At 47.8% G+C, this 27,883-nt stretch overlaps 1 protein-coding gene and 1 pseudogene across 1 annotated transcript; one reads left to right on the top strand and one right to left on the bottom strand.

Moving 5' to 3' along the window:
* Positions 1 to 372: 372 nt before the first annotated feature.
* LOC121027154 (phosphate carrier protein, mitochondrial-like) lies at positions 373 to 2,646 on the bottom strand (annotated as a pseudogene).
* Positions 2,647 to 15,926: 13,280 nt separating this feature from the next.
* DMRTB1 (DMRT like family B with proline rich C-terminal 1) lies at positions 15,927 to 24,968 on the top strand. The gene is made up of 4 exons (XM_040470312.1): positions 15,927 to 17,332; positions 18,933 to 19,138; positions 22,471 to 22,660; positions 24,029 to 24,968. The coding sequence occupies exons 1-4, from the start codon at positions 16,741 to 16,743 to the stop codon at positions 24,157 to 24,159; spliced, it is 1,119 nt and encodes a 372-aa protein (XP_040326246.1). The 5' UTR covers positions 15,927 to 16,740; the 3' UTR covers positions 24,160 to 24,968.
* The last annotated feature ends 2,915 nt before the right edge of the window (positions 24,969 to 27,883 follow it).

The raw sequence follows: 27,883 nt of genomic DNA on the forward strand, positions 1-27,883 counted from the left end.
TTTATTATTCAGTCGAGACAGTTCAAATATACTTACTTAAATTTAGACACTTTTAAGCTTCTGTTACACTGTGTAAACTTCAGTTTACACTGAACAGTTTACTATTATATAGTTAAAATATCAACATCTTTTAAGTTTGCAGTCTTTTTTTTTTTAATTTTTTTTTTCCCAACGTTTATTTATTTTTGGGACAGAGAGAGACAGAGCATGAACGGGGGAGGGGCAGAGAGAGAGGGAGACACAGAATCGGAAACAGGCTCCAGGCTCTGAGCCATCAGCCCAGAGCCTGACGCGGGGCTCCAACTCACGGACCGCGAGATCGTGACCTGGCTGAAGTCGGACGCTTAACCGACTGCGCCATCCAGGCGCCCCAACTTTGCAGTCTTTAATACAAGTTAAGGCAACCGTGTAACATTCAGGCAAATTATAGCAAATATCACATCGAAGTTTATTTCTTGCTCATATTCTACAAACATCTCTAATTCACAGAATTTCACTAATTTTATAATTTCCTCAGGCAGAGATGTGAAGGCCACAGAAAACTGCAAATGTGCCTTATAACTTCAGTAAATTTTATGAAGCTCAACCATTGTAAAGATCATGGAAACATGTACCAAATTAAATGAATGGCATTTGCGACATTAAAAGTGAGATCTTCCTTCCAAAGTCACCAAAACCATTCTTTAATATTCAACAAAAAACTGGAATTGCAGGGTTTCATGTGTGTGTTTTTAAATGTCAGGGTGGTATGATCCTCTTTGGATGTGGGGCTGTTGAAAGCTGAGTTGTACAAAAGAAATTTTTAGAGAACAGAGCCTTTGCTTTACATATTTATTCTCAGAGCCTGCCCTTCATCTCATTTTGGTTTTCCACATTGATCCAATTGTAGCACTTCCTGGAGAGAGCTATGTTCTAATCAGCAACATCAGGAAGAGAATTGGACAAAGCAAAATGAGAAAATGCAGATCTTCTCATGTCATGTCTCTTTGAAAACAGAGAATACATTCTAAGGTATCAGGCAATACAAGTCACAATTTGACTTTTAATAATTTTTACCTGTAATGGACATGAACAAGAAACATGGTATGAGTCCGTCATCTATTCAATAGGTACACGACTTCTACTGAGGTGAATGCCTTTTAGTAGAATTTTACTTTGTTCCCTGTCCCATACAGTTGTGCTGACCTTAAAACCTCATTAGTAGGCTATTCAGGAAATCTCCACCGAACGGTGGATCAAGGTAGAAACAAACTAGAGACCCTGAATTACCTAACATGACTTCCCGTTAAGGGTTTTCTCCTTACAGTGGCTCAAAAGCCACCGAGCTAAAGCAGCCATGCCGACTCCCCAAAGACAAGGGTCCGGACCCCTACATGAAACGGCTGCAATCCTCTTGGATCGCCGAAAGAGAAGCAATCAATCCTTTAAAGAGAACTGGGACTACATATCGTCACCTCTCCCAAACCAGAAAACCCAACATTTTACACGCTAGCACTGTCTGGACGCACCCCACCCCCACCCCCCTCCCACGGGATGGCCTTCCGGGCGGATGGTGGCCACAGGGGCTGACACACCCACGCCTACTTCTGCTTCTTCGGGGATTTGGGCGCTTGGGCGACCGGGGGGCGAGGCAGCTTGAAATAGACCTTGACCGAGTCATAGATGAACCACTGCAGCGCAGTCAGGGTGCCGATCATGATGATGCGGGCGAACAGGCCCTTCCACACGCCCGCGAACCCCAGTCTCTGGAGAACTCCCAAGGCCGAGCTGCCCTTCTCCTTGTCAAAACGGACACGACCGAATCGGCCAGGTGGGACATGACGGCGCAGAAGACGCCGGCGATGTAGCCGGCCACGAAGGTCACGGCCAGCTGCTCGGCCTTGGTGCACTGGCTCTGGGGCTTGGGGGACGACGTGCTCGTAGAGCGCCTCCACCGTGTGCTCGAAGCAGGCGAACTTCATCATGGTGTAGGGGATCTGGCGCAGCCACAGCGGCGCCACGCCCTTGAAGAAGGCCCGCGGGCCCTCCTCGCGGTACGTGCGGCGCGGCGGCGCGCAGCGTGCCCGCGAAGCCGGGCTGCATCTGGATGCGCACCTTCACCGCCTCCATGGGCGCCAGCGCCACGTCGGCAAAGAACTCGGCGCCGGCCGACGCGGCCAGGTACAGGCCGGTTCTCCACCGGTACGCCTTCTCCGGGCCCAGGAGCTCGGCGTAGCGCATCTTGAAGACCTCGTAGAGGCCGAACTTAAACAGGCCCTGCAGGGAGTAGCCCAGGAAGGTCGGCGCCCAGCCTCGGGCCAGGCCGCGCAGCCCGTCGTCCCGCACCGTCACGCGGAAGCCGCTGACGATGCCCTTGTACTTGGCGGGGACCACCTGCACGCGGCACTTGACCAGGTCCAGGGGCACGACGGCCGTGTGAGTCAGCCCACAGCTCAGCATGCCGCCCAGGCCGCACAGCAGCAGGTATCTCGCGGAGCCGTACTCGTAGCTCTGCTCCTTCGCGGCCGCCGCCGCCCAGAACCTGCCCTTGAGCGGGCCCAAGCTTCTGGCCTGCGTGGCCCGGCAACCGCCAGCGTCACGCATGACCGCGCTCCGTCCAGCCCCACACCTCCCTCGGCCGGAGCCCGTTCCTCTCGGGGGCCCAAGGGCAGGTGCACATGCTTCGTGAGCTTCCCGCGCGTGACCCCAACCGTCGGTGTCCGTAGGCTTTCTGCCCGCCTTCGGCACGCGCCTGCGCAGCCCCTACAGGTCGGGTTAGCTGGGGGCCTGAGGCCGGCTCCCAGAGGTTTAGGGGGAGCATCACCCTGTCCCTCACCGCCAGGACCGCCCTCCGCCCCTCCCTCACACCTTCAGCCCAATGGGCTTCTGGTAGCGGCAGGAGCCCATCCCCTCAGCCCTCCCTAGCCAATGGGCAGTGGTCCCTAGATCTCACCTTGAGCGGCCGGTAAGGCTCAGCGTGCCCAGGTGGCTTCTGCCCAGCTCAGCTGCCTAGTCCTCTACAAAGACGCTAATAAAGTAAATCAATAGATACAAACATGAGTACACACAGGAATAGGCGAGCAAATAGATAAGGAGTTGGGCTAGGGGGCGAAGAGTCGCCATGCACCGTTGCTTTCCTGAGAGGCCTTTCTGGAGGTCTCACCTAATTGTGCCCACTTAGGGCAATAGTCCTCTCCATGGCAACAGAGTGTTCTATGGAAGGAATGGGCAGAGAGAACCAGGAACATGGTGTTGGAGGCCAGCCAGTCCCGCGGCTTCTAGCGTACCATTCTCATCTGGCAGATAGGGATGCCGTCTCCCCCCAAGCACTCACACTCCACTCCTGTTTCCCTCCAAAAATTGCAGTGAGGGCTTAGGAAGCATGGAGGTACTCGCTGAGTTGGGGGGTGGGGATTCTGTTGACTATTTTCATTCATTAGGTATTTTTTCATTGACTACTGAATCCCTGGCATAATTCTGGAGATCACAAAACCCTCACTTCCCCTAGGGGGACTGCAGTCTCATTGGCTTGGAAAGTGAGAATTGAGTGACTCCACGTGTAAATCACTAGCATTCACTCATTCATTCACCCACTGTGTGCTGGGCCTTGTGCAGGGTTAGGGATTTAAGAAAGAGCTAGACTGGGGCACCTGGGTGGCACAGCCAGTTGAGCATCTGAATGTTGATTTCGGCTCAGGTCATGATCCCAGGGTCATGGGATTGAGACCTGCGTGGGGCTCCATGCTCCGCGGAGCATGGAGCCTGCTTAAGATTCTCTCTCTCCTCTCTCTCTCTCTCCCCTTCTCCCCAGCTTGTAGTGCGTTCTCTCTCTCTCTCTCTCTCAAAGAGGAGCTAGATATAGTCCTGCTTATTTTTAAACAAGGGGATTTAAAAATCAGCCTTGTGTGGTATTATGATAGGGGTTTGATTCAAGTTCTGTGTGAACAATGAGGGAGCAACTAATTCCATCTCATGAGGTTGAGAAGACTTCCCAGAGGAGATGACCATGTAGCGAGGTCTTGAAGGATGCCTAGGAGGCTGTCACATAAAGTAGATGGAAATGGAAGTCCAGGTTAGGGGAAACATGAATACATGAAGTACTGAGGAGGGGTGAGTAATTCAACATGGTGGAAACTAGCAAGGGTTGAGTCTAGAAGAAGAGAAACCGGGTCACATTAGGGAAAGCTTTAATGCTTTATTCAGCACTTTAACATTGATCCTGTAGGGAGGCTAACATTTCTCAGAAGTGTGATCCATAGGCCACCTGCATCAGGATCACCTGGAATGCTTTATTTAAAATCTAAGATCACACCCCAGACCTCTGAATGAGAATCTCTGAGGGCAGGAATATGCAATTTTAATAAGCTCCCGGGTGGATCCTTCATTAAAGTTTGAAAACCACAGTATGTAGATGGTGGGAGGTCAAAGATTTTTTTTTAAAAGGTTCTCTGATTAAAAATTTAGTACTTTATCCTGTGCGAATTCATCAAGCTGTACACTTAAGATTAGTGAACATTAGACACTTTATGTATGTTATACCATATTTTTATTTATTTATTTTAATTTTGTGTGAGAGAGTGTGCGTGTGTGTGCACATGGGGGAGGGGCAGAGAGGGAGAGAGAGAATCTTAAGCAGGCTCCATGTTCCGCACAGAGTCCTACATGGGGATCGATTTCACGCCTCTGAGATCATGACCTGAGCTGAAATCTAGAAGTGGACACTCAACCGACTGAGCCACCCAGGTATCCTAACATATACTTTTTTAAACTGGCGGTATAAAAAAAAAAAAAATAGAATTGGGTCCTAATTACAAACTTAGGATGATGACCTGATGGAGAGCAGAGGCAGATATAGATTTTCTCAATCAACAAGTCTTACTGAACTCCTGTCCTTATTGTAGTCTTTTTTTTTTTTTTAATGATTATTTTTGAGAGAGAGTGAGTTGGGGAGGCACAGAGAGAAAGAGGGAGATACAGAATCCCAAGCAGGCTCTGCACGGTCAATTCAGAGCCCAATGTGGGGTTCAAACTCACAAACCATAAGATCATGACCTGAGCTGAAATTAAGAGTTGGATACTTATGGGGCAGCTGGGTGGCTCAGTCAGTTAAGCGTCCGACTTCAGCTCAGGTCATGATCTTACAGTTCATGGGTTCGACCCCGCGTCGGGCTCTGTGCCAACAGCTCAGAGCCTGGAGCCTGCTTCGGATTCTGTGTCTCCTCTCTCTGTTCCTCCCCTGCTCATGCTCTGTACCTCTCTCTCTCTCTCTCTCAAAAATAAATAAATTTAAATTTAAAAAAAATTTAAAAAAAAGAGTTGGACACTTACTGGGTGGCTGGATGGCTCAGTCAGCTGAGTGTCTGACTTTGGCTCAAGTCGTTATCTCATGGTCTGTGGGCTCGAGTCCCCCATCGGGCTCTGTGCTGACAGCTTAGAGCCCGAAGCCTGCTTCAGATTCTCTGTCTCCCTCTCTCTGTCTCTGTCTCCCCCACTGGCACTCCGTCTCTCTCTCAAAAATAAATAAACATTAAAAAAATTAAAAAAAAAAAAGACTTGGACACTTAACTGACTGAGCCACACAGGCACCCCCTTATTGTATAGTCTTATACCAGTGTTAAAGTAGTTAAACAAGGCAAATAGACTAAGTTGGACTTAATGCTTTAGCAGTCTATGGAAGGAAACCAAAATGTAATCCTGCAAATGTTAAGAAATTGAAAACTAAGGACAGCCAATCACAAATGGCCAACTAGGCTTTTCCATATAAAGCAAAACGCCAATCAGATAATTTCTTTGGTTTGCTTTGGCATCTTCTCTATGAAAGTCTGTCCCCTAGTTCCTGTCCCCGGAGGCTTCTAACTACTTCCCATTTGGTGCTGCCCAACTGGAATTATCTTTGCTCAAATAAACTCTTAAACTTTTAATATGTCTCAGTTTATCTTTTCACATCAGGAATATAAGTATGAAAGAAGAGATTCTCTCTTTGACTCATAAGAAAACAAAAAGTGTTAAACTAAACTATCTCAACGTTTTTATTTATTTTTGGGACAGAGAGAGACAGAGCATGAACGGGGGAGGGGCAGAGAGAGAGGGAGACACAGAATCGGAAACAGGCTCCAGGCTCCGAGCCATCAGCCCAGAGCCTGACGCGGGGCTCGAACTCACGGACCGCGAGATCGTCACCTGGCTGAAGTCGGATGCTTAACCGACTGTGCCACCCAGGCGCCCCTAAACTAAACTATCTCATGCTGAATAAATTGGGGTTCCCAAAGTATGTTCCTGGGAATACTGGTCCACTTGAAAAAGGTCAGTGGTGGGTCAAACACATTTGAGAAGCATTTCATGCTAGAGCCTGCATTCTCAAGTGAAGCAGTGTCATCCTCAAGGGGGCAAAAATTAGTTCACAGGGGGCAAAAACCCCTTAATACAATGGCTTGGGCTCCCCCCCCCCAAACTCAACCTACTCACCAAAATCTTATTCCTTAGTATGTAATTTGGGGGAGGGGCAGGTGGATGGAAAGGAGTGATTAAGGGAATGTCTAAAAAGGCTTCAGGAAACGGAGGGCCAGTAATGAATAAAAGGTTGAGAACACAGCACTAGAACTTCCTCTTGGAGCTTCATGGGGCACATGAACTTGTTACAGAGTGAGAAGTTTCGGAGGAAAGAACTTTAATGTCTGCTGACTAGCTAACTTAGGCTATCCTCATTTTTCTGGATCCCAGAACCCCTTTCTTACCGGATACCTATTCTCATTTCACAGACATAGTCTCCCATGGAGTATGTTTTGGGAAATGCTGAACTCTATCAAAAATAGAGCTTGGAGAAAATGAGGAGTAAGGAAGTCTAGAGTAATAACAGCGGGTACCATTTACTTAGGCCTCTATGTACGCTTTACTTACGCCTCCAAGGCGTAACTTGGATGTTTTGCCAACATGTAGCGTGAGTCACTGGCCACTTCGTGAAAACAGAAGTTAAATTAATTTATCTCATTCATAGGAGATACTTCTTCTGTACCATTAATATATCGCTCAAGAAAATGTACAAGTTGAAGGAGACAATTGAGGAAGCTTCTGTACCAGATTTTTTCACCCTTTTTTCCAGCTCGACGACCTTAGCCATGTTATTTAGCCTCTTTGTGAACTTCACTTATTTATTCCTTTTAAAAATCTGTAATTAGGGTTAATTATAGCTACCTTTAGAGTCGTTAGAAGAAGAGATAATCGCACAAAATACCTGGCCCAGTGCCCTGAACATTAGTAAGCATTCCATGAATGTCAGTTCTGTTACTCACCCACTTTTTCTGGCCCTCATTAATCCTTACAGAACTCATGTTTCCGCGATGCCCCAGTCTCTGCTCTTTCTCTTCCACTCGAGCGAATGATTTATTCAGTTAACTAAATTCCAACTGACTGATGATTTAGGATGGGAACTGAAGAAATCATAGCTGGCAGAAATGTGAACTTCTTTGACAATGCCCCAGGATGTGTCACAGAATAAAATAGGACAGAGACTGAGCACCTGTGGCACAGCAACCTGGGCCACAGAGAGGAACAGGACAGACAGACAATTGGGCAGCCTTCCTCCCTCCCAAACAGACCCTCCTAGCCTGGTGCTTTATTCAGTTGAATTCTAGCTAGGGCAACCAGCTTGTCCCAGTTTTGCCCCCCAACTTTCCCATTTACAGCACTGAAAGTCCAGTGTCCCCAGAACCCTCTCAGTCCCAGGCAAATCAGGATGGTTGGTCATGATACTTTTAAGAGTCTCAGCTGTGCCCAAGGCCTCCAGCCACTGCTATCTTGCCGCAACATAAGAATCAGTGGCTTGGGAGCCAGGCACACCTGGGTCCAAATCCTGGCTCATTCCATTTTTAGTGATGAATCCTGTAAATGTCATCTAGCTTTCTTGAACCTCAGTTTCTTTATCCAGAGATTTCATCCTATTCTTTCCTGAATTTGTGATAAACTTCATATTATGGTTAAATTAAATCACAGTGCTTGAGCAATGTCAGCCCTCAATGAATGTTAGTTGGGGGGGGGGGGGTTTGTTTTGTTTGTTTGTTTGTTTTCCTTCCTGAGCTCCTTATACTTACTAGAATTTCATTATCTCCTGGGGTACCATGTGTCTTAAAAATCCCTGAAACTTGTTTCCGGGAAGGGAGGTGGCCTTCGGGCAGCAGGGGGCACTGTTGTCACGATTCCCCTACTCACACCAAAGCAATAAAGCTTTAGTAGGCCACTGATCAAAGATGGCTAAACTCTAAACCCACACTTGGTTTTAACTTATCTAAATGTGTCCCACATGCCTGCAATAATGTTTGGGGTGTATCTGGATGATTTTAAATCTTGTACATTTAATTTATAATCCTTCTCACTCCAGGAGGTTTATGATGTGCCAGGGGGTCAAATGTTTATTCCTAGAATTATTTAACCTCAATCAACTAATTATTCTGATGAACTGTATGCCCTTTTTTCTTTTTGCTTGACCAGATTGGGAACAATGACAGGCATTCAACTCAGATTTACTGTAAAACTTGAACAGATTGGGAATTACGGAGTTCCTTAAACTGTCTCTGAAAATAAATATTTCTGATGTATCTGGCAAGTTGAAGGGGAAAAAGCAACAATCCCCAAACTCATTAAACTAAGTAAGTCTAACCATGTTTAAAGAAAATGTTGTGGGAGGTAATAATCCCTATATGCTTAGATGAAAACCGTTCATAACAAATCCTCATGCCTTTTGTTTGCTTGTTTAAGGAATTATTTGTGCAAAGCAGCACTAATGCTCCTGGTGGTAGTAACTGTTTGTCTGGGGTGAGTTCTGGGGGAGAAGGGCATAAATCAAATAATTTTTTATTAAACTTCCAGAGTTCCTAACAATATTACATGTCCAAAGGACTCCATTTATCAAGCAGCATGTACAGAATTGTCCATGCCCTCTGGTTGGGATCTTAGGAGAATCTAAAGGGTTATGTATCTCAGGAATGGTGTAAGCTTAGTATGAAATAACACCCTTCTTTTCTAGTTTACGTAGTTTTTTTTACTAGCAATTTATACCTACCAAGAGCAGTATGAAAATATTCCTGTAAAAATAACATCAATACATCTGAAGGTTCAAAATGCAAACTACGGTTTTATTAGAATCTTCTAGCTGACATATCCTAATAGTCAGATAAATATTTCCAATTCTAAAGCACGAGACAGAGTTTTGATTCCATTAGAAAGGCCCGAAATGACACAGAGTAGGTTCAAGCTAGTGAAGGTCATGTGGCCCACGCGAAGAAGGGGTGTGTCAAAGTAGCATACTGTTGACGGTGGTGTAACAGCTTAAATTTGAGTTACTGTTAAAAACCTACTCTTTGGAAGTGGAAGAAGGCCCGCGTAGACAAATCTCTTTCAGCGCTATCCGGTAGATATACAAGGTGAGACATATACGTAATTTGAAAATTTCTGACAGCCACATTAAAAAAGTAAAAAAAAAACCACGTTAAAATAAAATATGTTATTTAACTTAATCTACTCAAAATATCATTGTTTCAGTATGTAATCTCTACAACTTATCAATGAGATATTTTACATCCTTTTTTGGACTATGTCTTTAAAATCTGGTATTTTATATTTTTAGCACATCTTAATTTGGAGTGGCCACACTTCAAAGTGCTCAATAGCCACACGGGGGTAAAGCTATGGTGTCAGTCAGCTTGGGTTTAATCTGTGCTTGGAGAGCCTGAAGCCGCCTGGAAAGATTGAGCAGCTGGATCAAATCTCCTGGTTGGAGGTGGAGATATTATTTCTTTCTTCTCACTCCCTATTCCCTTGCCCTTCCTCCTCACGGATACCATGTAATGCATGCTAACCATGTGCCAGATACCAGGCACTGTGCTGGGCATTCTAAATGCACTATAATCCTGCAAGAGTCAGAGATCTGCTTTTATAAAAAAAAGTATAATGTAAATGAAATAACTAAATGATGGCAACGATAGCATAATGGTTAAGAGAACAGACTTGGAAGCTATTCATACATGTTTCTGCCACTTCCTGTACACCTTGGGGAAGAATTTTCTTCACTTCTCTAAGCCTTAGTTTTATTATTTGTCAAATGGACATAACAAAAGTACTTCCCTTATGGATGTTCTGTGATTTAAATTTTTTAATGTTTATTTATTTTTGAGGGAGAGAATCCAAAGCGGGCTCTGCACTGACAGCAGAGAGCCCAATGCAGGGCTTGAACTCAGGAACTGTGAAATCATGACCTGAGCCAAAGTCTGAACGCTTAACCAACTGTGCCACCAAGGTACCCTGGGATGTCCTATGATTTAAATGAGACCATGCCTATGTTGGAGAGGAAAATTTTTCCTTTATCTTTCAAAGATTCTTCTGGCTGGTCTAAATCAAATTGACATGAGACAGATGGACAAGAGAAAAACAAATTTAGTTTTGTAAGTGTGGAAACCCTCACATACATGAGACGTTTAATAACGTTAAGGTTAAATGGCTTATATTTGCCATCCTGAGCTAAGAAATGGGATAGGGGCCTGGGGCTTCAAAGGGGAGGAGGGCAATTCACAGGCCAATAATAAGAAGGGCAGATTGGTAATCAGATGTTTGCCCTGCCGTACAGATAGGTCATTAAGATAAAACTTATCTCTGATAATAACTCTTACGCTGGCAAAACCCCTCAATTCATATTCTTCTAGTTAAGGAAGGGTGGAGAGTTTCTCTTAGGCCTGCAGGGTCTTGATCGCCTTCGGCTCAAAATAGTCCGTATGCCAAAGTAGCACATGTTGGGGAGACTTGTTCTGAACCCCTTCACCTGCAAAGCTGTGGGCACATTCCTTAAATATTAATAATACTATTTGGGATAAATGTGGGGTACTTTGGAATTTGTAGCACATTAGACAAATATCACTTCTACCGCTGGTATTACTATGGTGCAAAGAAGTTACGTGACCTAGCCATGGTAACACAGCTAATGAGTAGTGATCAGGTTCTCACCCAGTTTGCCTATCTCTAAAGCAGTATTTGTCATGTGTTTACAGTTACAATATGGACTGAATTTATACTGATGCCATGACATAAAATGAAAAGATCTCTTGAAAGATAAATTCCTGATATCTGCCTGCCATTCTCATAGAAGCAGAATTCAGGGGGAAAGTCTGCGTTTTGGTAAGTAAGGATTTACTGTTTTGTTTTGTTTGGATAAATAAGAATTTACTGTTTTAAGAAACTAGACAATGAATATGCATGTAAAGGAAACTTAAATTTAATTTTCTTTGATCCTTTCTTCTTTTTGACTCTCCTTTTATTCGGAAACAGTGCCTTGCATATATTGGCATTAAATTCATGCATGTTGTGGGTGCCTGGGTGGCTCAGTTGGTTAAGCAAGCATTTGACTTCGGCTCAGGTCATGATTGCTTGGTTTGTGAGTTTGAGTCCTGCGTTGGGCTCTGTGCTGACAGCTCAGAGCCTGGAGCCTGCTTCAGATTCTGTGTCTCCCTCTCACTCTCTGCCCCTCCCCCACTTGTGCTCTCTCTGTCTCTGTCTCTCAAAAATAAATAAATAAACAAACAAACATTTTAAAAAATTCATGCATGTTGTGTAAAACCAAATTTTCATTTTACTAAAGGAGAGTGATACTGAGGCTTTTATTCCCTATTAACAATGTGTTTATAGGGATATGTGCCTCTCATCTTTTAAGACAAAAAATAGTACTATGAAAGTACATGTAACAGTTATATGTGAAAGTTTCTATGTGTAAAAATATTTTTTTCATCAAATTAGCAAGTGAAAACAAAACATTAGCCCCAGCGCTATTGGGTCTAACTCAGTTAATTGTACCACCTTGAGTATGCCCTCTCTGCCCAGATCGTGTACTTTCTGCACAGAATTGTTTGTTCTGGGCTTTACCTACAAAACCTTTTCAACTGCTTTCTGTTTGATTTCATGTCACTCTCTTTTTCTGTCACTGTTTTGTCTTCCATCGCGGCTGCTTTGTGACTCTTAAGAGATTCCTAGGGGAGGTCACATGAACCAGTGAACAGGGCTGCAGGCATAGGATAAACAATCCTGGCTAGCATAGTGTTAGTTCAGAGCCATGGCTAGCCTCGAGTGCGTGCTCCACCTGGAACAACCACCCCAAAGAAAACCACACTCAACTTCATTTTAATCTTGCAATACCTATGTGAGTCCTGGTTACTTATTATTCTACTTTCTGGAAGAAAAACTAAGGGCAGGGACATGTCTAGATGTGTGGGTTCTAGTTTGGGCTGGCTCTGCTATGTCATTTCCTCTACTTAATCTTAGATAGTGACACCCATAATTTGTCCCCAAGGACTCCCTCCACAATCTGGCTACTGTTTAACTTTTTAAAAAAGTTTTTTTTTTTTTTAACGTTTATTTTTGAGACAGAGACAGAGCATGAATGGGGGAGGGTCAGAGAGAGAGGGAGACACAGAATCTGAAACAGGCTCCAGGCTCTGAGCTGTCAGCACAGAGCCTGACACAGGGCTCAAACTCACAGACTGTGAGATCATGACCTGAGCTGAAGTCGGGAGGCTTAACCGACTGAACCACCCAGTCGCCCCTGGCTACTGTTTAGCTTCTATTCCTTATCTCTGTCCAGTCTCCTGACTTCACTCTACCATAGCCACACTGCAGGCCTTGAAACATGCTATTCCCTCTGTCTGACACACCTCTCTTCTGCCCCTGCACCTAATTCCTACTCATCCTTTCAGCCTCAGCTTGGAAATCAACCCCTCAAGGGAGCTGATTTCTTGATTCAGGTTAGGCCCTCATAGGGATTCCCATAGAATCCTAGTTCTCTCCACATGCCCCCCACCCCCCACTATTCCCCAGCTTTCATCTGGAATTATCTGTTTACTGCCCAGCTTGCCAGCTAGAATGTATGCCTAAAGGTAAGGATCCTGTCTTTTTTATTTACTTCTGTGTCACTTATACTTAGCACATAGTTGGCACTCAATAAATATCAGCTATGGGTGAAGAAAAGCAACTAATAAGCAGGGCATCTTAGGAAGCTTCCCCAGATTGATACTTCCTTCCCCCCTTTTGCCCCAGTTGTAATGGGATATGTAATAAAACAAACATTTCTATTCATCACTAAAGTTTTCTTGGGGAGAGCACTGTGTTAATTTAGAAGAAATATTAATTAGCAGATATAAGAATATGGACTTTGAGGATAGATTTTCTGGTTTTGAATCATGGCTCTGCCACTCAATGGCTGTAAAACCCTGGGCAAGTTACTTCCCTAGGCTGCAGTTTCTTCATGTGTAAGATGGGGGTGAACATAACAGCACACCTACCTTAGAGGACTGTTGTGAGGATTATATGAATTAATACACACAAAGAACTGAATAATTACTGCATATATAAACAGTAAGTGCTAGCAATTATTATTTCTTTTATTAAACCATTAGAGGTTAGGGGGTGAGCTCACGGAACCAAAGTTGATCACCAAATAATGCTTTTCAGGAGAGTGATCTTATTCGTCGTGGGTTTTCTGTTTTATATGTTTGAGGAGAGTTGCTGAAGCCAAGCCGATTTACTGTGCCAATCAGAGATGAGATCATTTTGACATTGGCAGGAGAGGGAGGCAAGATCCATTTGTACATTCAACAAATATTTACCGAATGTCTATTTTGTGCTAGACATAGAGGAAAATAAGATAGTCACAGCTGTTACAGAGCTCCCCAAAAAATCAAGAAAGAAGAGAGAAACTAGAGAGGCTGGGGACTGGGAGTGGGGGGTGGGGTGCTGGGGGCAGACCAGTTCCTCTCCGGTGGGTACGGCACAGTAGAGGAGGATGTTGAGAGAACAGAAATGCTAAGGCAGGATTTTAAAGCGGCTGCTATAGGATGTGTTATGTAAATCCTCCCCTCCATCCCCTACAATATCGTCAATAAAACTTTCATTGCTCACTCAAGAGAGCCTGAAGAAGGGGAAGATAGCAGATATCTGGGTTATAACTGTTAGGGGAAAGAAGCTATAGGCAAAAAAAGGCCTTCCTTACTCTTGTGTACTATCAGTAAGGAGGCATTACAGTGCATGCAATATTTAATGATTATAAATGATACCTCCATGCACTGTATAACACAAGACTCTTTACAATGAATATAAATTAAACAGTACCAATAGCAGTCATATTAACTGAAAAGAAGAGGCATTATTCAAGACAGGAAACTTGGGACTTCCAGGGAAAAGGAGCCTTGAACCCGGGAGTCACATAGGACCACCAACCAGCCCCTCTGTGCTTAATTAGTCAAACCGGTGATTCATTGGTAACTATGACTTATTTTTTTTTAATGTTTACTTATTTTTGAGAGAGAGAGAGAGAGAGAGAGAGCACACTGGGGAGGGGTAACGAAGATCCAAAGCAGGCTCAGATAGCAGCAAGCCCGATGCAGGGCTCGAACCCATGAACCGTGAGATCGTGACCTGAGCCGAAATTGGATGCTCAACCAACTGAGCCACCCAGGTTCCCCAATGACTTGTTATTTTATAAACTACTGCTTACAAGGATGCAGCCTTTCTTAAACATAAGTATCCTAAGGTTTAGGTGTGAGGAAAGAAGGGGTCCACTATATACTTAAGGCTCCCATCCTTTTCTGACTTCCAGTTTTTCACTTTTACCATCCTTTAAAAATAACAATTTCAGGAAATGTATATATTTCTTTTAAAAAGCAGCAGCCTAAGAAGTAATCAGTCATCACACCAAATAAAACAAAACTATCAGTTTGCCTGAATTTCCAAGAGTGAAGTAAATAAAGCTCTGTTGGAATTTACCTACACAAATTGAGACTTTCCAGGGAAGAGAGAAATAAACTAGAATTTTTTTCTTTCTCTTAGATTTGTTTACTGTGTAAACCCTGGGGTTGTTGCATCTTATAATGTGACTACTGATTAAAAAGATATATGGTTGTTTATTAATGTTCTCAAAGCATGATGCAAATTCACATCACCTTGGGTATGTTTTGCCCCTAAAGCTATGAAGTAAATATGGAAGCATTTTGTAGTCAACAAGAGCAAAATATGTTAATTCAAATAGTTGGCTTTGAATAGGATTTTCCTTTAAACCATTAATAGGAAAATGAAGAGAGCGTGGGTGGTCAAGCATGAAATGTAAATGAGAGCAGTTTTCTTTTTTGCCTCATCATCCGATGTTATTTGATGTTAAAATTTAAATTTGATAAGGCGGAATATGACCTTATCATGAAACAATGCAGTTTATGCCCCAGATTTTTTGACAGCAGTACTGAAACTATGATTTTTAAGGACCATTTTCAAATGACAAGTGCAGCGAAAAAATTAGACATTTTGAATTGGTGGAGTCAGAAAAAGAGCTTGCCTGTCCTTTTATATACAGGATCATATTTTTTAAATCAAAAACTAAGATAGAGGGTGTTAAAGCAAAGCAGAGGCAAATCTCCATCTCTTTAAATGGCTATAAAATTACCAGTGGAATTCCTGAAGGGCCAAATAATACAGGAAGCATATACTTTTGCCCTCTTATTAAAATGAGGAATATGTTTCTTTCAAGCAGAAAAGGGTTCTACAAACCTCTTTTCTGCTTTCGGTATCAGCCTCAGAAGGGCAACCATTTCCTATTGTCTGGAGGCTCGCGAGAAGTGCAAAGGACAGCCACTACCACGAGCTCAGGAAAATCAAGGTGGACACCAGGCCTCGGCTTCTACCATTCTCCTACCAGAAAAAGAAATTCAGAAAAAGGTCAGTTTAAAACACACACATTTTAGTCAGGTTTTAAGTGTAACTATCTCCTTAAATATGACTGATCCTATGATTATAGGCTTTTCAACTTAGGTATTAGTGACCCCCCCTTTTTTTTTTTTTCCTATTTTAGGGGCCTAAAAAAAGAAAAGAAAAAAAGACCTCAGAGTGGCATAAATTTCTATCATACAAGAAAATGAATTAATTTAGTAGCATTGTAAAACTATGAAATTTGTGCCAGTTTTCAGGTGTCCCGATATTTAGGCTGCTTTATAGGGATAGCTAAATTTACTGGCAACGTTAAGAAATGGTAAAAAACGTTAAGAAATGATAAAAAACTCATGCTAAAATATCCTGTCGCAAATATGCTTTACTTTGGAAGGCATCCACAACAGCAATGTACCATTTTCCAGAAGAGCATTTCTATACCAATAAGAGCCTTCGTCTAAGGGCAGACCCTTGCACAACCATCACACTGCACGGAGCTCTTGAGAATATTCTGGAAGCATCACTGTGAACCGTTGCTTCTCAGCAAAGAGAGGGAAATGAAATTCAGCAGAAGCAGCAACTTTTGGGAGGAGAAACACGGTTTCCCTTAGAATGCTTTTCTCCTGGAATGGGTTTACTGAGAGCTCGGCTTCTCTGGTGCTTTAAATCTGTGGACTGTTGAACGTCACTCCGCCTTTTTTGAAGTTACAAAAATACTTTGCGGTGTGGCGGGAACAGAAAGTTTGGAAAATTAACTGCGTAAGACTTCAGATAACACAGAAGACATACATGCAATAGCATTCCATGAAGAACTTAATCAACTCAATCCCTTGCATGTAATTAACCAAGGCACACAACGACTCCAAATTCTGCACTCCAAAAAAGGAGGGAAAATGCAAGGGTCCTGCAGCAGTTCCCGGGACTACGGAGAACTGCTTTGTTACAAGTGTATCCAAAGTCCCCAGCAGCAGAGACTTGTGGGGCGCCACTTATCCTTGCCGCACTCGCTCTGCAGCTCCCAGAGGTGGCGGTTGTGCTATGAAGGAAGACCCTGCCAAGCTGGCAGACAAGATGCTGCGCACCCCCAAGTGCTCCAGGTGCCGGAACCATGGCTTTCTGGTGCCGGTCAAGGGCCATGCGGGCAAGTGCCGCTGGAAGCAGTGCACCTGCGAGAAGTGCTACCTGATCACCGAGCGCCAGAAGATCATGGCTGCGCAGAAGGTGCTCAAGAAGCAGGCCTCCGAGGAGGAGCAGGACGGGGCCCTCGTCGCGCAGGGCCCGGAGCTGTTGACAGGGGCCGCGGCCGCGGCCGCAGCCCTGGGCGCAAGCCTCTGCCAGCTGCCTCTGCTGACCGCTTCGGGAGACTGGGAGCCAGGCCCCGAGTGCCGCGTGGCCGCCGGCTTCCCAGAGAGGCCCCCACGGGGCCCGAGCCCCGGCCCGAGCGCCTTCCAGCCAGTTCTGGGCGGCCACGGCCGCGGCCACGTGGGGCCGAGCGGCGATCGAGCCGCCGTGGCCATGCCCGGTTCGGTGGGGCCCCAGCTTGGGATGGAGGTAGCAGGCAGGGGGTGCCCTGACCGCCTGGGGCTGCGCAGTCCGTTGCGGCCCCTGCCCAGCCTGCCGTTCGACTTCGGTAAGATTCCCAGGCCCTGCGTGGCCTCGCCCCGCCTGGGATTCCTCTCCAGTGCCTTACGCTGGCAGCCCAGGCCATCCTGGATCCTGCGGGGATGGACCCTCGGGGTGGGGGTGGGGAAAATGCTTTCCAGAGGTACTCTTGCTTTGGGAAGCTTTCCTCTAAACAGAGATTTGGGTTGGGTGGCATTTTGGAAAAAGGTGACGGGAGAGAGTTAGAAAGGAACGGGCGGTTCTGACGGCCGTTAAAATGTTAAAATTTAGCTTCTTGCTTTGCCGTCTAGCAAGAAAGAAAATGGCCCCCAGACGCCTTGGCTGTGGGTCCTTCTTCAGGAAGACCCTCGAGAGGCGGCCTACTGCGCTTGCGCGCTTCTTCCCGCCTTTTTCTTGGGCTGGTGGCGCCTCCTTCAGGAGGCCACTGTGGGTGGGCCTGCTCAGCCCTGACTGCGCCTGCGCACTCCTTCCGTTTTTAGAAGCTGGAGGCTCCTCCCACCGGACTTCCCCTGCAAGGGCCCTAGCCCATTGCGCCTGCGCACCCCTACGCACCCTTTTCCCGGGCGTGGGAATGAGACCGTTTTATGTTCCCCACTGGAGAACGGTTGAAATATTGATGTTGCTTCTTTTTCTCCCCACCCATCACATGCATAAATTACATGGTTCTCTATGTCTTGTGGTTTGCACTATTAAAAGTACAATTTCAAGTCATAGATTGGAGGCTCTTTAAAATTTCAATCGCAAGTCATATGTAGATTTGACGCTCTTTATGGGCAGAGACACGCTCTTTTTTGGTTTTCCCTATGGCTGTGTGGTAGGAAGAGCACAGGAGGCTAGGGGAACTGCTCAGTCACCTTCGGCGAGCTCCTTCCTTCTGTGGCAGCCTCTCCCCTCTACGCTAAGGGGACCGGCCTGGATGCTTTCTGAAGGCCATTTCTGTCTTCTGGGACATTCTAGTAAAATGTGGGTCCCCAGGAAACTAGATGGGGAAGACAGACCTGAAATAGCAATTCTAGAAGATACCTTTCCATAGACACAGTGCCTTTCTTTGTTCCATCTCAACAGGGGCTGAGCATTTAACTATGTGCCATTCACTAGTGATGAAGAAGTGAAGAGGGCAAAGGCACATTTGTTGCCTTCAAGGATCTTGTCTTTGTGGGAGGGACAGCACCGGTCGAGGAATCACACAAATCAATGTAAAGAGCTCTAATAATTGATGGGCTCGCTGTGGTCTGAAGGAAGAGTAGGAGCTGAGGACTTCCAGAGGCACAGTGGGATTAGGGGGGAAAGTCTTCTAAACTGAGGGAACAGCATCTGTGAAGGCCTTGAGGTTGATGAGAAAGGGGAAGCTGTTGGGTTATAGTGCATGCGGAGGCTGGAGTGGAGGCAGGAACCAGCCCTCATGAGGCTTTGTGGCTATGCCAAGGACTTTTTCTAAGCAGTGGGACGCGGCTGAAGGGCTTAAAAAGCAGGGAGCATCAAAAGCATAATGGACGTGGGAGATCTTTCTAAGTGGATCTGAGTGTTGTGTGCTGCCTTCGCACAGTGATGTGATGCTCTTTTTCCTAGCTCTGTGTTAACACTTCCGTCATTGCTTACCTTTTCAGGGCTCCCTCTGAACATCAGCTCAGATCATGTGGTGGGGCCTGAGCACCTGGAGAGACAGCCTTCCAAGCTGTACCCCAGCTGCTCCAACATGCATTCCTACTGTGCATTCCCGCTGGGCTACCAGGATGGATCCCCGCCTCCGGGGATCCCCCTGCAGCGGGGCTTCCGGCATGTGTCCTGCAGCCCCTACCATGTAGGAAGCTTGGTAAGTCCCCTCCTCACTCCTTTCCTGGTTCCTCCTTATCCCACATGCCCTGTTGCCATTACGGATCCTCAATCCCAGGAAGCAGGCCGCTGTGCCAGGCTGTGCCAGGCCCTGAGCACTGGTAGGATGGATAGAACATTGACCTTGTGCCATGTACACCTGTGGGGGTGCACATGTGTAGGCAAGTCCATTCGCGTGTAAACAAGTTGGCCTGGGCTGTGGCATGTGCTTTTCAGAGCTGGGAGCTCAAGCAAGAACGAATGCAGACACATCTCAGATAAACCCGGGAATAGCCACACAGTACCACCGACCGGGTGAGTGACCACCAGCCTGGACTCACGGGATGCTGATGTTGGAAGGGTGCTTCATTTTGCTGGGTACCAGAAAGGAGGCATCACTGTCCTGGAACCACATAGTTGAGGGCGGAGCCAGGAGCAGACGTAGGTCCCCCGCCCAAAGGTATGGGCCGCTTGAGACTGCAGAGGGCTTTCAGGAGGAATTTAAGCTTAGTCATGAAAAATATGGAAACATTCCCCCGACATAAGCCTGGAGTTTTGAATATTGAGTATGTAAGAGTCAGGCCATCCCTGTTATGTGAGGTACGAGTCGGGGTGATCAGGTTTTGTGGCCTTCGTTACCAGCTCCTTCCAGACCAGAGTGGTTAAAAGCCCTTTCCCTTTTGGCAACCCTGAGACCTGTGATGACTGCAGGGTAGAGGCCTGGGTATCCGGTCCTGACTTTGGGCCCATGAGGCTGGGCCTGTAGGGAAGGTCCACTCCAATGCAGCTCAAGCTCATGGAAAAGTAGACCCCTATTACCTTTCCTGCCTCCCTCAGAACTAAAAGCCTAACTCTGGGTGTTAGGTGTTTCTCTTGGGTGGAGGGTAGAGAAGAGCGAGGACAGAGCAGGCTTCTTTGTTTAACGCGGAAAGTGACTGAGAAGGAGGAGGAACGCCTGACATGTACGTACCGAGAGTCTTAGCTGCAGAGTGTGGAGCGGTGAGCTTCCAGAGGTGTCCAGGCAGGTCATGCACCCAGGGCGCTGGGTCCCCACTCCTGCTGCAGCCCCAGCAGCAGCTCTGCTGTCTGTTTTAGATACTTTAGATACTGATAAGTCCTTTTCCATTGATTCAAGGGGAAACAGTTTGGAAACCACTGGTCTTGAGAATTTCTGGGGCGCCTCCGGACCCTTATGTGAGCCATCAGGGCACGCTGTATTACCCCACTGTAGAGTAGAGGAAGAAGACTCAGAGAAGCTAAGTAGTTGCTCATGGTCACAGAACTGGGGATTCAGATTACACAGCTGCTCAGTAACAGAGTGGCAGTCACCCCAACTCTGGAGCCCTGGCACTTTGTGCCGCCTGAGGTGTGTCTGTCGTGCAGAGGAGCAAACATGGCCCTTGACTCCCCACCACCCCTGAACTCTGTGGGCGCTGGCCACCCCCTCGCAGCCCAAGGAGAGCACGGTGCCTCCAGCCTTCACACAAAGAGGGGGCCCTGGCCAAGTGGAGCACGCACCCACCGTCTGCTCACACAGAAGCTTGGATGGAGCCTGGCGTCCAGGGTAGGGCTCTGATTGACAGGCTTGCCAGACGGCCTTTGTTAAGAGTGTGATCTCAGTTGGTTTATCTGGGCCTGAGCTGCCACCACAGGCCCCAGGCAGGAGCTGTGATCCAGTGAGAGACTTGGCTGAGCAGCTTGGAATTAAAGCACTAATAATCCCCCTTCCCACCCCCTCCACGTCTGGATAAAGGATCAGGCGTTTATTTGTGAAGCTGTTTCAAACCCAAGAGCCTATGAATTGCTTTCATCCTTGTCCTGCTGCACCCTGCCCAGGCTCTGAGATACTCTCCGGAGAGGTCTTCAGCCTCCTATTCCTGTCCCTGCCCCATTTGCTGCTGCTTTACTTCCTCTGTTCTCTTCCCACAAAACAGCACAAGCTTGGAGCTCGACAGACCTGGGATCCAATCTTGCCTCCATTGTTTACTAACCATATGGCCTGGGGAAGTCATGTAACCTCTGAGGATCTCACTCAGGTTCTCGGTCTGTATAGTAGGGGTAAGAGTACCTATCTCACGGGGCCATTGACAGACGGAATAGGTGTAATGCATGGTAAGGTGTGCCTGGCACAGGGTCTGGCATGTAGCAGGCACCTAAAGGTGGGCTTTCTTCCTTTCCTTGTGGTTAACTTAAGTTAGGAAATGATTTTTGCAGATTGTCTCAAGGCTTTAATATGCTCATGTGTGACTCACCAGTGTGGGGGCAGTGTGTGGGGTTTCTCAAACTGCCTTAACAAAGACCACTTTTAAGAGCACATCAGATCTCTTCTAGGACATTAGGATTCTCTAGAACATGGCATGTAAATTGCTGCTCTAAAGGATCTGGATGGAGAAGTAAATGATAGGAACTACATCTGAAATTTATTATTATTTAAAAATTTTTTAATGTTTATTTATTTTTGAGAGAGAGGGAGACAGAGAATGAGCAGGGGATGGACAGAGAGAGAGGGAGACACAGAATCCGAAGCAGGCTCCAGGCTCTGAGCTGTCAGCATAGAGCCTGACGCAGGGCTCGAACTGCCAAACCGTGAGATCATGACCTGAGCCCAAGTCGGATGCTCAACCAACTGAGCCACCCAGGCATCCCAATGAAATTTTTTTTTTTTTTTATTACATTCATGTCTTTCTGGGTTAAGCTCCAATCTGTGTAGTCCTCACTCCAGATGCCCCCACTCCAGCCCTGGGGTCCTGTGGCATGAGCTCAGCTTCCATGTTCTGAAGAAGGAACAGAAACGTGGAAGGGCTAACTGCTGAAGTTGCTTTGCTGAGGTCTCCCAGCTTCCCTTGCCTCTAACAGCTGCACCACACGCTGTTGTATTGGAACAGGGCTTCCAAAGGCCCCCGACTCTCAATTTCAAGTCCTTAGCTATACCAGAAAATGGGGCCACAGGGGGTTGGGATGCATTCAGCACAGAGCAGTGGAGTCCGACAGACTTGGGCTCCAGTTCTGCCTCTGTGGCCAGCTCTGTGGCCCTGGGCCTGAAGCTTCACCTCACTGACACTGTTTTCCATCATTATAGTGAGGATGACACTAGGGAGCCTGGCTGCTCCCCAGGCTCACCTGAGATGTGCCGGTATTTGTTCTTGCCTTCAGTTATTTGGTGGGTATTTGCTGAACACCCTGTTCCGAGTGCCCTGTGCCCAGCTGTTTAGGTCAGAGAGGCGAATCGACCTCTTGGGGAGCCCCCCATTTAGAAGTATGAGACCTGTTTGATCAGCCCATCTGGCTAAGCCTCTTCCTGTCTGGCTTCTCTGCTGTGTGTGTGCTGTGCAGGTGTCAGAGTCGGTGGGAGACTTCCAGCCAAGCTACTACCCGCCGCCTCCGCCTCCGCAGCAGCCTCAGTTCCTCCCGCCCGGCTTCCTGTCTGCGCTCCACTTCCTCCCACCGCTGCCGCCGCCGCCGCCGCCGCCACCAGCATCTTTCTCTCTTGCTGTCCTGTCTGACACAGACAAGGAGACCACTGGTAAGTGACCTCTAGTCCAGCTTCTGGGGGAGCCAGGAAGACTTTCTAGAGGAAGGGGGACCTGATCTGAAGTGGATGTGGAGAGAAGGGAAATGGAGAACAGAACTTAAAATGTATCAGACCCTGGGATAAGCTCTTTCCTTATATCCCTCCCTTTATTCCCTATGCGAGCATCTAAGAGAGGGGGTCCCCAGTCTCAGGTGAGAAAACCAACAGCACCCTGAGAGGTTCTCGCATACGTAAGTGGCAGATGGCAGAGCTTAGATTTCAACAGAATTCTGTCTGGCTCCGGGTCCGCTGCTAATTCCCTCCCCTTCCCAGGGCCTGTGGGAAGAGACGTGGAGGGTGGCATGCATGTGGTGTGTTCAGAAGACCAGAGGTGCCAGGCTTCTCTGGCTCGGCTGGGGCCTCTCTGGCTAGGGAAATGGCAGGTGCGGAGCCTGGAGCAGTAGCTGGAGCTGGGTTGGGCCGGCTGGGGAAGGGTCCTTTACCCCAGGCCACTTGTAGAGAGAAACAGACCAGGAGCTAGGGACCCTGTCCTTCACAGCTCTGCCACTGGTGCGCTGGGTGACCTCGGGCATTCATACCCTCTCTAGGACTCCGTCTTCTCATCTGTAAAATGGGTCATGTCACAGGGTTCCTGTGATAACTGAAATTCGGGATGTAGAAATGCTTTGGTTTTCCTTTGAGACTCTCGCAGCTTTAAGGGTTCTAGGGTATTTTTTTCCCCTTTCTATCCTTCCCTGAGTCGCCTTAGGAAAAGAAACTAAGGCCTGTCGCACACTTGGCTGTGTGTGCGATGCCTAGACCCACAGGATGGGGAGACGGGACGTAGCTTGAAGCATGCCGGCCCCAGAGCCAGACAGCCTGGGTATTGGTCCTGGCTCTGGCATTTACCAGCTGCCGTGACCTTGGGCAAGTTAATTCACCCCCTGGTGCCTCAGCTTCACCTTCTGCAAAAGCGGACTAACAATGGTTCCTACCTCACGAGGTTATTCTGAGGATTAAACAGAACCTAGAACGAGGAAGGCATTAGCATTCTCACTGTTTCCCCTCGTCCTCTTGCTGACCTTGATGTTGCCAGGTAGCTCTCTCATTTGACGGAAAGAGGCTGAGGTTCAGAGCTGGGGAGTAGCTCGCTTCTTGTCCCCCAGCTCGCACAGGCAGAGCCGGAGTTTGAACCTGAGTCTGTGTCATGTGGCAGGGGGCTAGATTGCCAGTGTCCAGACTAGCAAATGAGAGGCAAAGTCCTTCTCCACGGGGACCAGGAAGGGTGAGAATGCCTTATAGAAAGTTTACATCTGAAGGTAGGTAATCTTCCTCCTAGTGAATCCTGTAAACCCAGCCCCTCTTCTTTGTCCTTCACAGACGACCAGGATGTGAAGGTGCCAGCACCGGCGCCGGAGGAGCCGCCCGAGGTGCCGCCCGAGAAGAACGAGGAGGGGGAGGAACCACCGCCTGAGCCCAGCCAGCCGCCCTCTCAGGAGCAGTCCGACTAGGTCCGGGCTCTCGGGCCAGCAGCGGGGGCGCTTTGGGGGTGTTACAGCGATGATGTTCTTGTTCGAGTTCAGGGATGGGTAGGGAGGAAGGATAGTAGTAGGCTTAAGAGAGCAGTTAATTTGCATTTCAAGACAGGAAGAAGGAGGGTGATTTCTAGGGTCCTCTCAGTCCCGGGATGGGGGACTGAACAGGATGGAGGATGGTTAGCAGGGGAAGGCCAGGGCTCTGAGGATCGGGGGGCTGGTGGAAGCTCACATTTAGGAATGAATTTAACCGTGTCCAGGCTGTGCCGCTGTCAGATTCACTCCCAGACGCGGTCTTTGATTTCCTCAGGCCGGGTTCCAGGACAGGAGGCACATCTATTTCAGCCTTCTGCTTCTGCCTCTGCTTGGTCCCAGCTGGGGGCACAGACACCAAGCTTCCAGCACATCCAGGTGGCTGGTGGGAGCAGCGGGGGCCCAGGGCGTTGACGGCAGGTTCTGCAGCGTCCTTCCTTGTGCTCGGGCTCCCGAGGGCTGCCTGGCCACTGCCCCGCACCCCTTCTCCAATGGGCTTTACTGAGCATTCTGACCGCCGGGGCTCCCATCCATAAAGTTTAAGCCATTATAGGCATCATTTCTGGTTTAAAAAAATCTATTAACGTTTGATTATTTGATATTTTTATAGTGATTGCCAACTTTAAAAAGTAGGCTGTTTGTAAGCACTGATACAGTTCTCAGACAATAGAATGGTGCTTCTAAATCATCTGTGGTATCCGTTCCTTCTCTGGGGACAGCTGACTGTTGAAATAAAATGAGCATTGGAAATTCTTGTGGAAGGTTTATTCTCTTTTTAAATCCTTATGGAAGGCAGTGTTGGGTTGGGGGTCAGGGCCTGGCAAGCCACTCCCTAGTCTACCTCCCCTTTCCCTTTCCCTCTGTTATCAAGTGAGACGCTTGGGCTAGGCTACTAGATTTTTTTAATTATTATTGTTACTGTCACTACCTTTTTCTTAAGCAGTGGAGACCTTTTGAGGAAATCGGATTCAGACATCGGATTCAGACACATAAAATATAAAGATTTCTTCTAGTTTCCCTTCCCCGGCTGTGTGGGTGGGCAGAGATAGCCTTCTGGAGAAGTTGGGGCCTCGACCACGTCTTAAAGAGCACTTGGGGCCTCGACCATGTCTTAAAGAGCACGAGTGAACTAGGTGAAAGTAGGCACTCCCGGTAGGGGGTGCGGAAAGAGAATAGGGCACCTGGAGTGAAGGATTCTGGGTGAGAGACCGTGTCCTGTTCTCTGTCCAGGGAAGGACTGGTCTTCAAGAGAACAAACTGACCTGCTTCCTGCCTGACCTGTAGCATCCTCACAGGACAAGTGGCAGGAAGATCACCGAGAAGTGATACTCCATGTTCTCCCACCATCCGTGTAGTAGCTAGGCCTGGACCTGTTCTGTTAGAAGGCACTGGAACAGGTACAGTCCTAGGAATTTTTCAGTTAGGGCTTTACAGACAGTGCTTTCAGCGGGGCAGACCCAAGCCCTGTAGGCCTGTAGGTCAGCACTGGCTTCAGTCTGGGTTTGGATTAGCCTGGCTTTGAGTCGGAAGCACCCCCGTACCGGCCCCCCCCCCCCCCAGTCCTGTCCTTGGGTACACAGTACTGCAGTGGCCCTGGATTCCCATTGGCCTCTCTCACCCTCCAAGTGAGGCTGGATTGGTGCCCCTATTTCTTTTTTTTTTTTAACGTTTATTTATTTTTGAGACAGAGAGAGACAGAGCATGAGCAGGGGAGGGGCAGAGAGAGAGGGAGACACAGAATCCGAAGCAGGCTCCAGGCTCCGAGCTGTCCGCACAGAGCCCAACGCGGGGCTCGAACTCACGGACCGTGAGATCGTGACCTGAACCAAAGTCGGATGCTTAACCGACCGAGCCACCCAGGCGCCCCAACCCCTACTTTTTCAATACACTTTGTCTTATCTTAGACTCCATGTTTTGAAAGATTTTCCGACCAAGCTACATTAATCAAAGCATTTTTGCTCAATGCACACAGAAGTGGGAGAGTCTGACCACGTGTACTCTGTAACATTCCAGACCAGTGCAAGGAAACAGGATGTTTGGTTAGCCTGTGAGGTTTGAGATAGGAAGCCCTGGCCTGCTGAGAAGCGCAGTGTCCTGTTGCCAGAGTCCATGTCCACAGGACTCTAGGAAGAGGAAGGTTGCTTAGTTCTATACGCCTGTGATCTGAAGACTGTCTGAAAACTGGTTAGCATCTTTCCTGGAACCTTGAAGGTGCCTGCTGTGGTGAAAAGACCAACTGTGGGACAGGGTTGGAGACCTGCCTTCCTACCTTACCCCTGGTGTGAAGCCCAAGTTCTGATAGCCCCAGCTTGTCCCTTCCTGTGTGTTCGCACCATGCTTATTTACCTTGGTGGTGTCGGTGGACCCCTGCTCCCTGTAGCCTTTCCAGTCAATCCAATCTTTGCTCCCTGAATGCCCTGTTCCTGAAGCAGCTTCAGCATGAGCACTGAAACACAGGATCTGAGCATGCTGCCTTGCTCACACACCTTCTATGGCTCCCTACTGCTCTGAGGCCAGTATCTGCAACAATCTGCCCAGCTTTCCAGCCTCTTCTCTCACAGGCTGGCCCAGCCCAGGTTTTGCAGGGGTGCAGTCCGCGAGATCCAGGCAGAAAAGGATGGGAAGCAGAGAGACCGGCAGCCAGCGGCAGCACTGCTCATCCCTAAAAACCGAGGCTTGGCTATGAGCTGGGAGAATCTTCTGGAAGGCAGCTGGCTGGCATTGCCTGACGCCGGAGGTACTGTCAGGAAGCCGCCAGGAGAGGGCGCGCGGGGAGCAGCTGCGGGCGGGGCCTGTTGCCTAGCGACTGGCCGCAGAGACACGCGCAGGTCCGTTGCCAGCTGAGCTGGAAGAATAGGTTTCCGCAGCTCAGGGCTTGAAGCGCCCCCCAGAGACCTGGGATCTCCCTGGGAAATCAGAATGATGAGCCTCTAGGCTGGGCTGTGTGATTGCCAACTGCTCAGCAATCATCTTTGCTGTGCCTGTGAAATAGATACCCTCCTATATTTCAGACACCAGCCCCAATCCCAACCCCAGCGTCCCATGGCTTATTCCAATCTCTCTCTCCTTTCTGCACTTTTGCACGTACACCCCCTCATCTCCTACTTACCCTTTCAGACTTAGCTCACCTGTGCCCTCCTCCAGGCCAACTCAGCCTGTCCAGGCCCTCTGTAACCCTCTATCACACGACCCATCCCACTGAATAGATGCCCCTCTCCCAAGTCTTCAAATTTCCTGGAGGCAGAGACAAGGTCTCATTTGTCCCTGTAGTCCCCAGCTCCCAATGTGGGCTCAGCATTGGTTCCGCAAGTAGTTACCGAGTGCCTGTTGCAGAATGAATGGCTGCATCTCAGGGCCATCTTGGGGATTTGGGGGTGAGGAGTTGAGATGCCCTGCTCTTGCCGCTCACTGCAGCATCTTTTGCCTTACATTTGTGCCCTGTCTGCTGGGGTCCCACACAGGGGCAGACGAACAGGGAGTGAGCCTTCACTGAAACTAGGCTGTGTGCTGAGAACTGCACCCCTCCCCTCATTTAATCCTCACAACAATCCAGGGAAGAGGTGCGTTATCATCCCTATTTCACGAAGGAAAGCGAGGCAAAGAGAAGGATAGCGATTTGCCCAATGTCACACAGCTTCTAAGGGTGTGCAAAGGGCCACATACATCC

Source organism: Herpailurus yagouaroundi, unplaced genomic scaffold (genome assembly GCF_014898765.1).
Source record: "Herpailurus yagouaroundi ecotype Mexico unplaced genomic scaffold, PumYag 77, whole genome shotgun sequence".
NCBI lineage: Eukaryota > Metazoa > Chordata > Mammalia > Carnivora > Felidae > Herpailurus > Herpailurus yagouaroundi.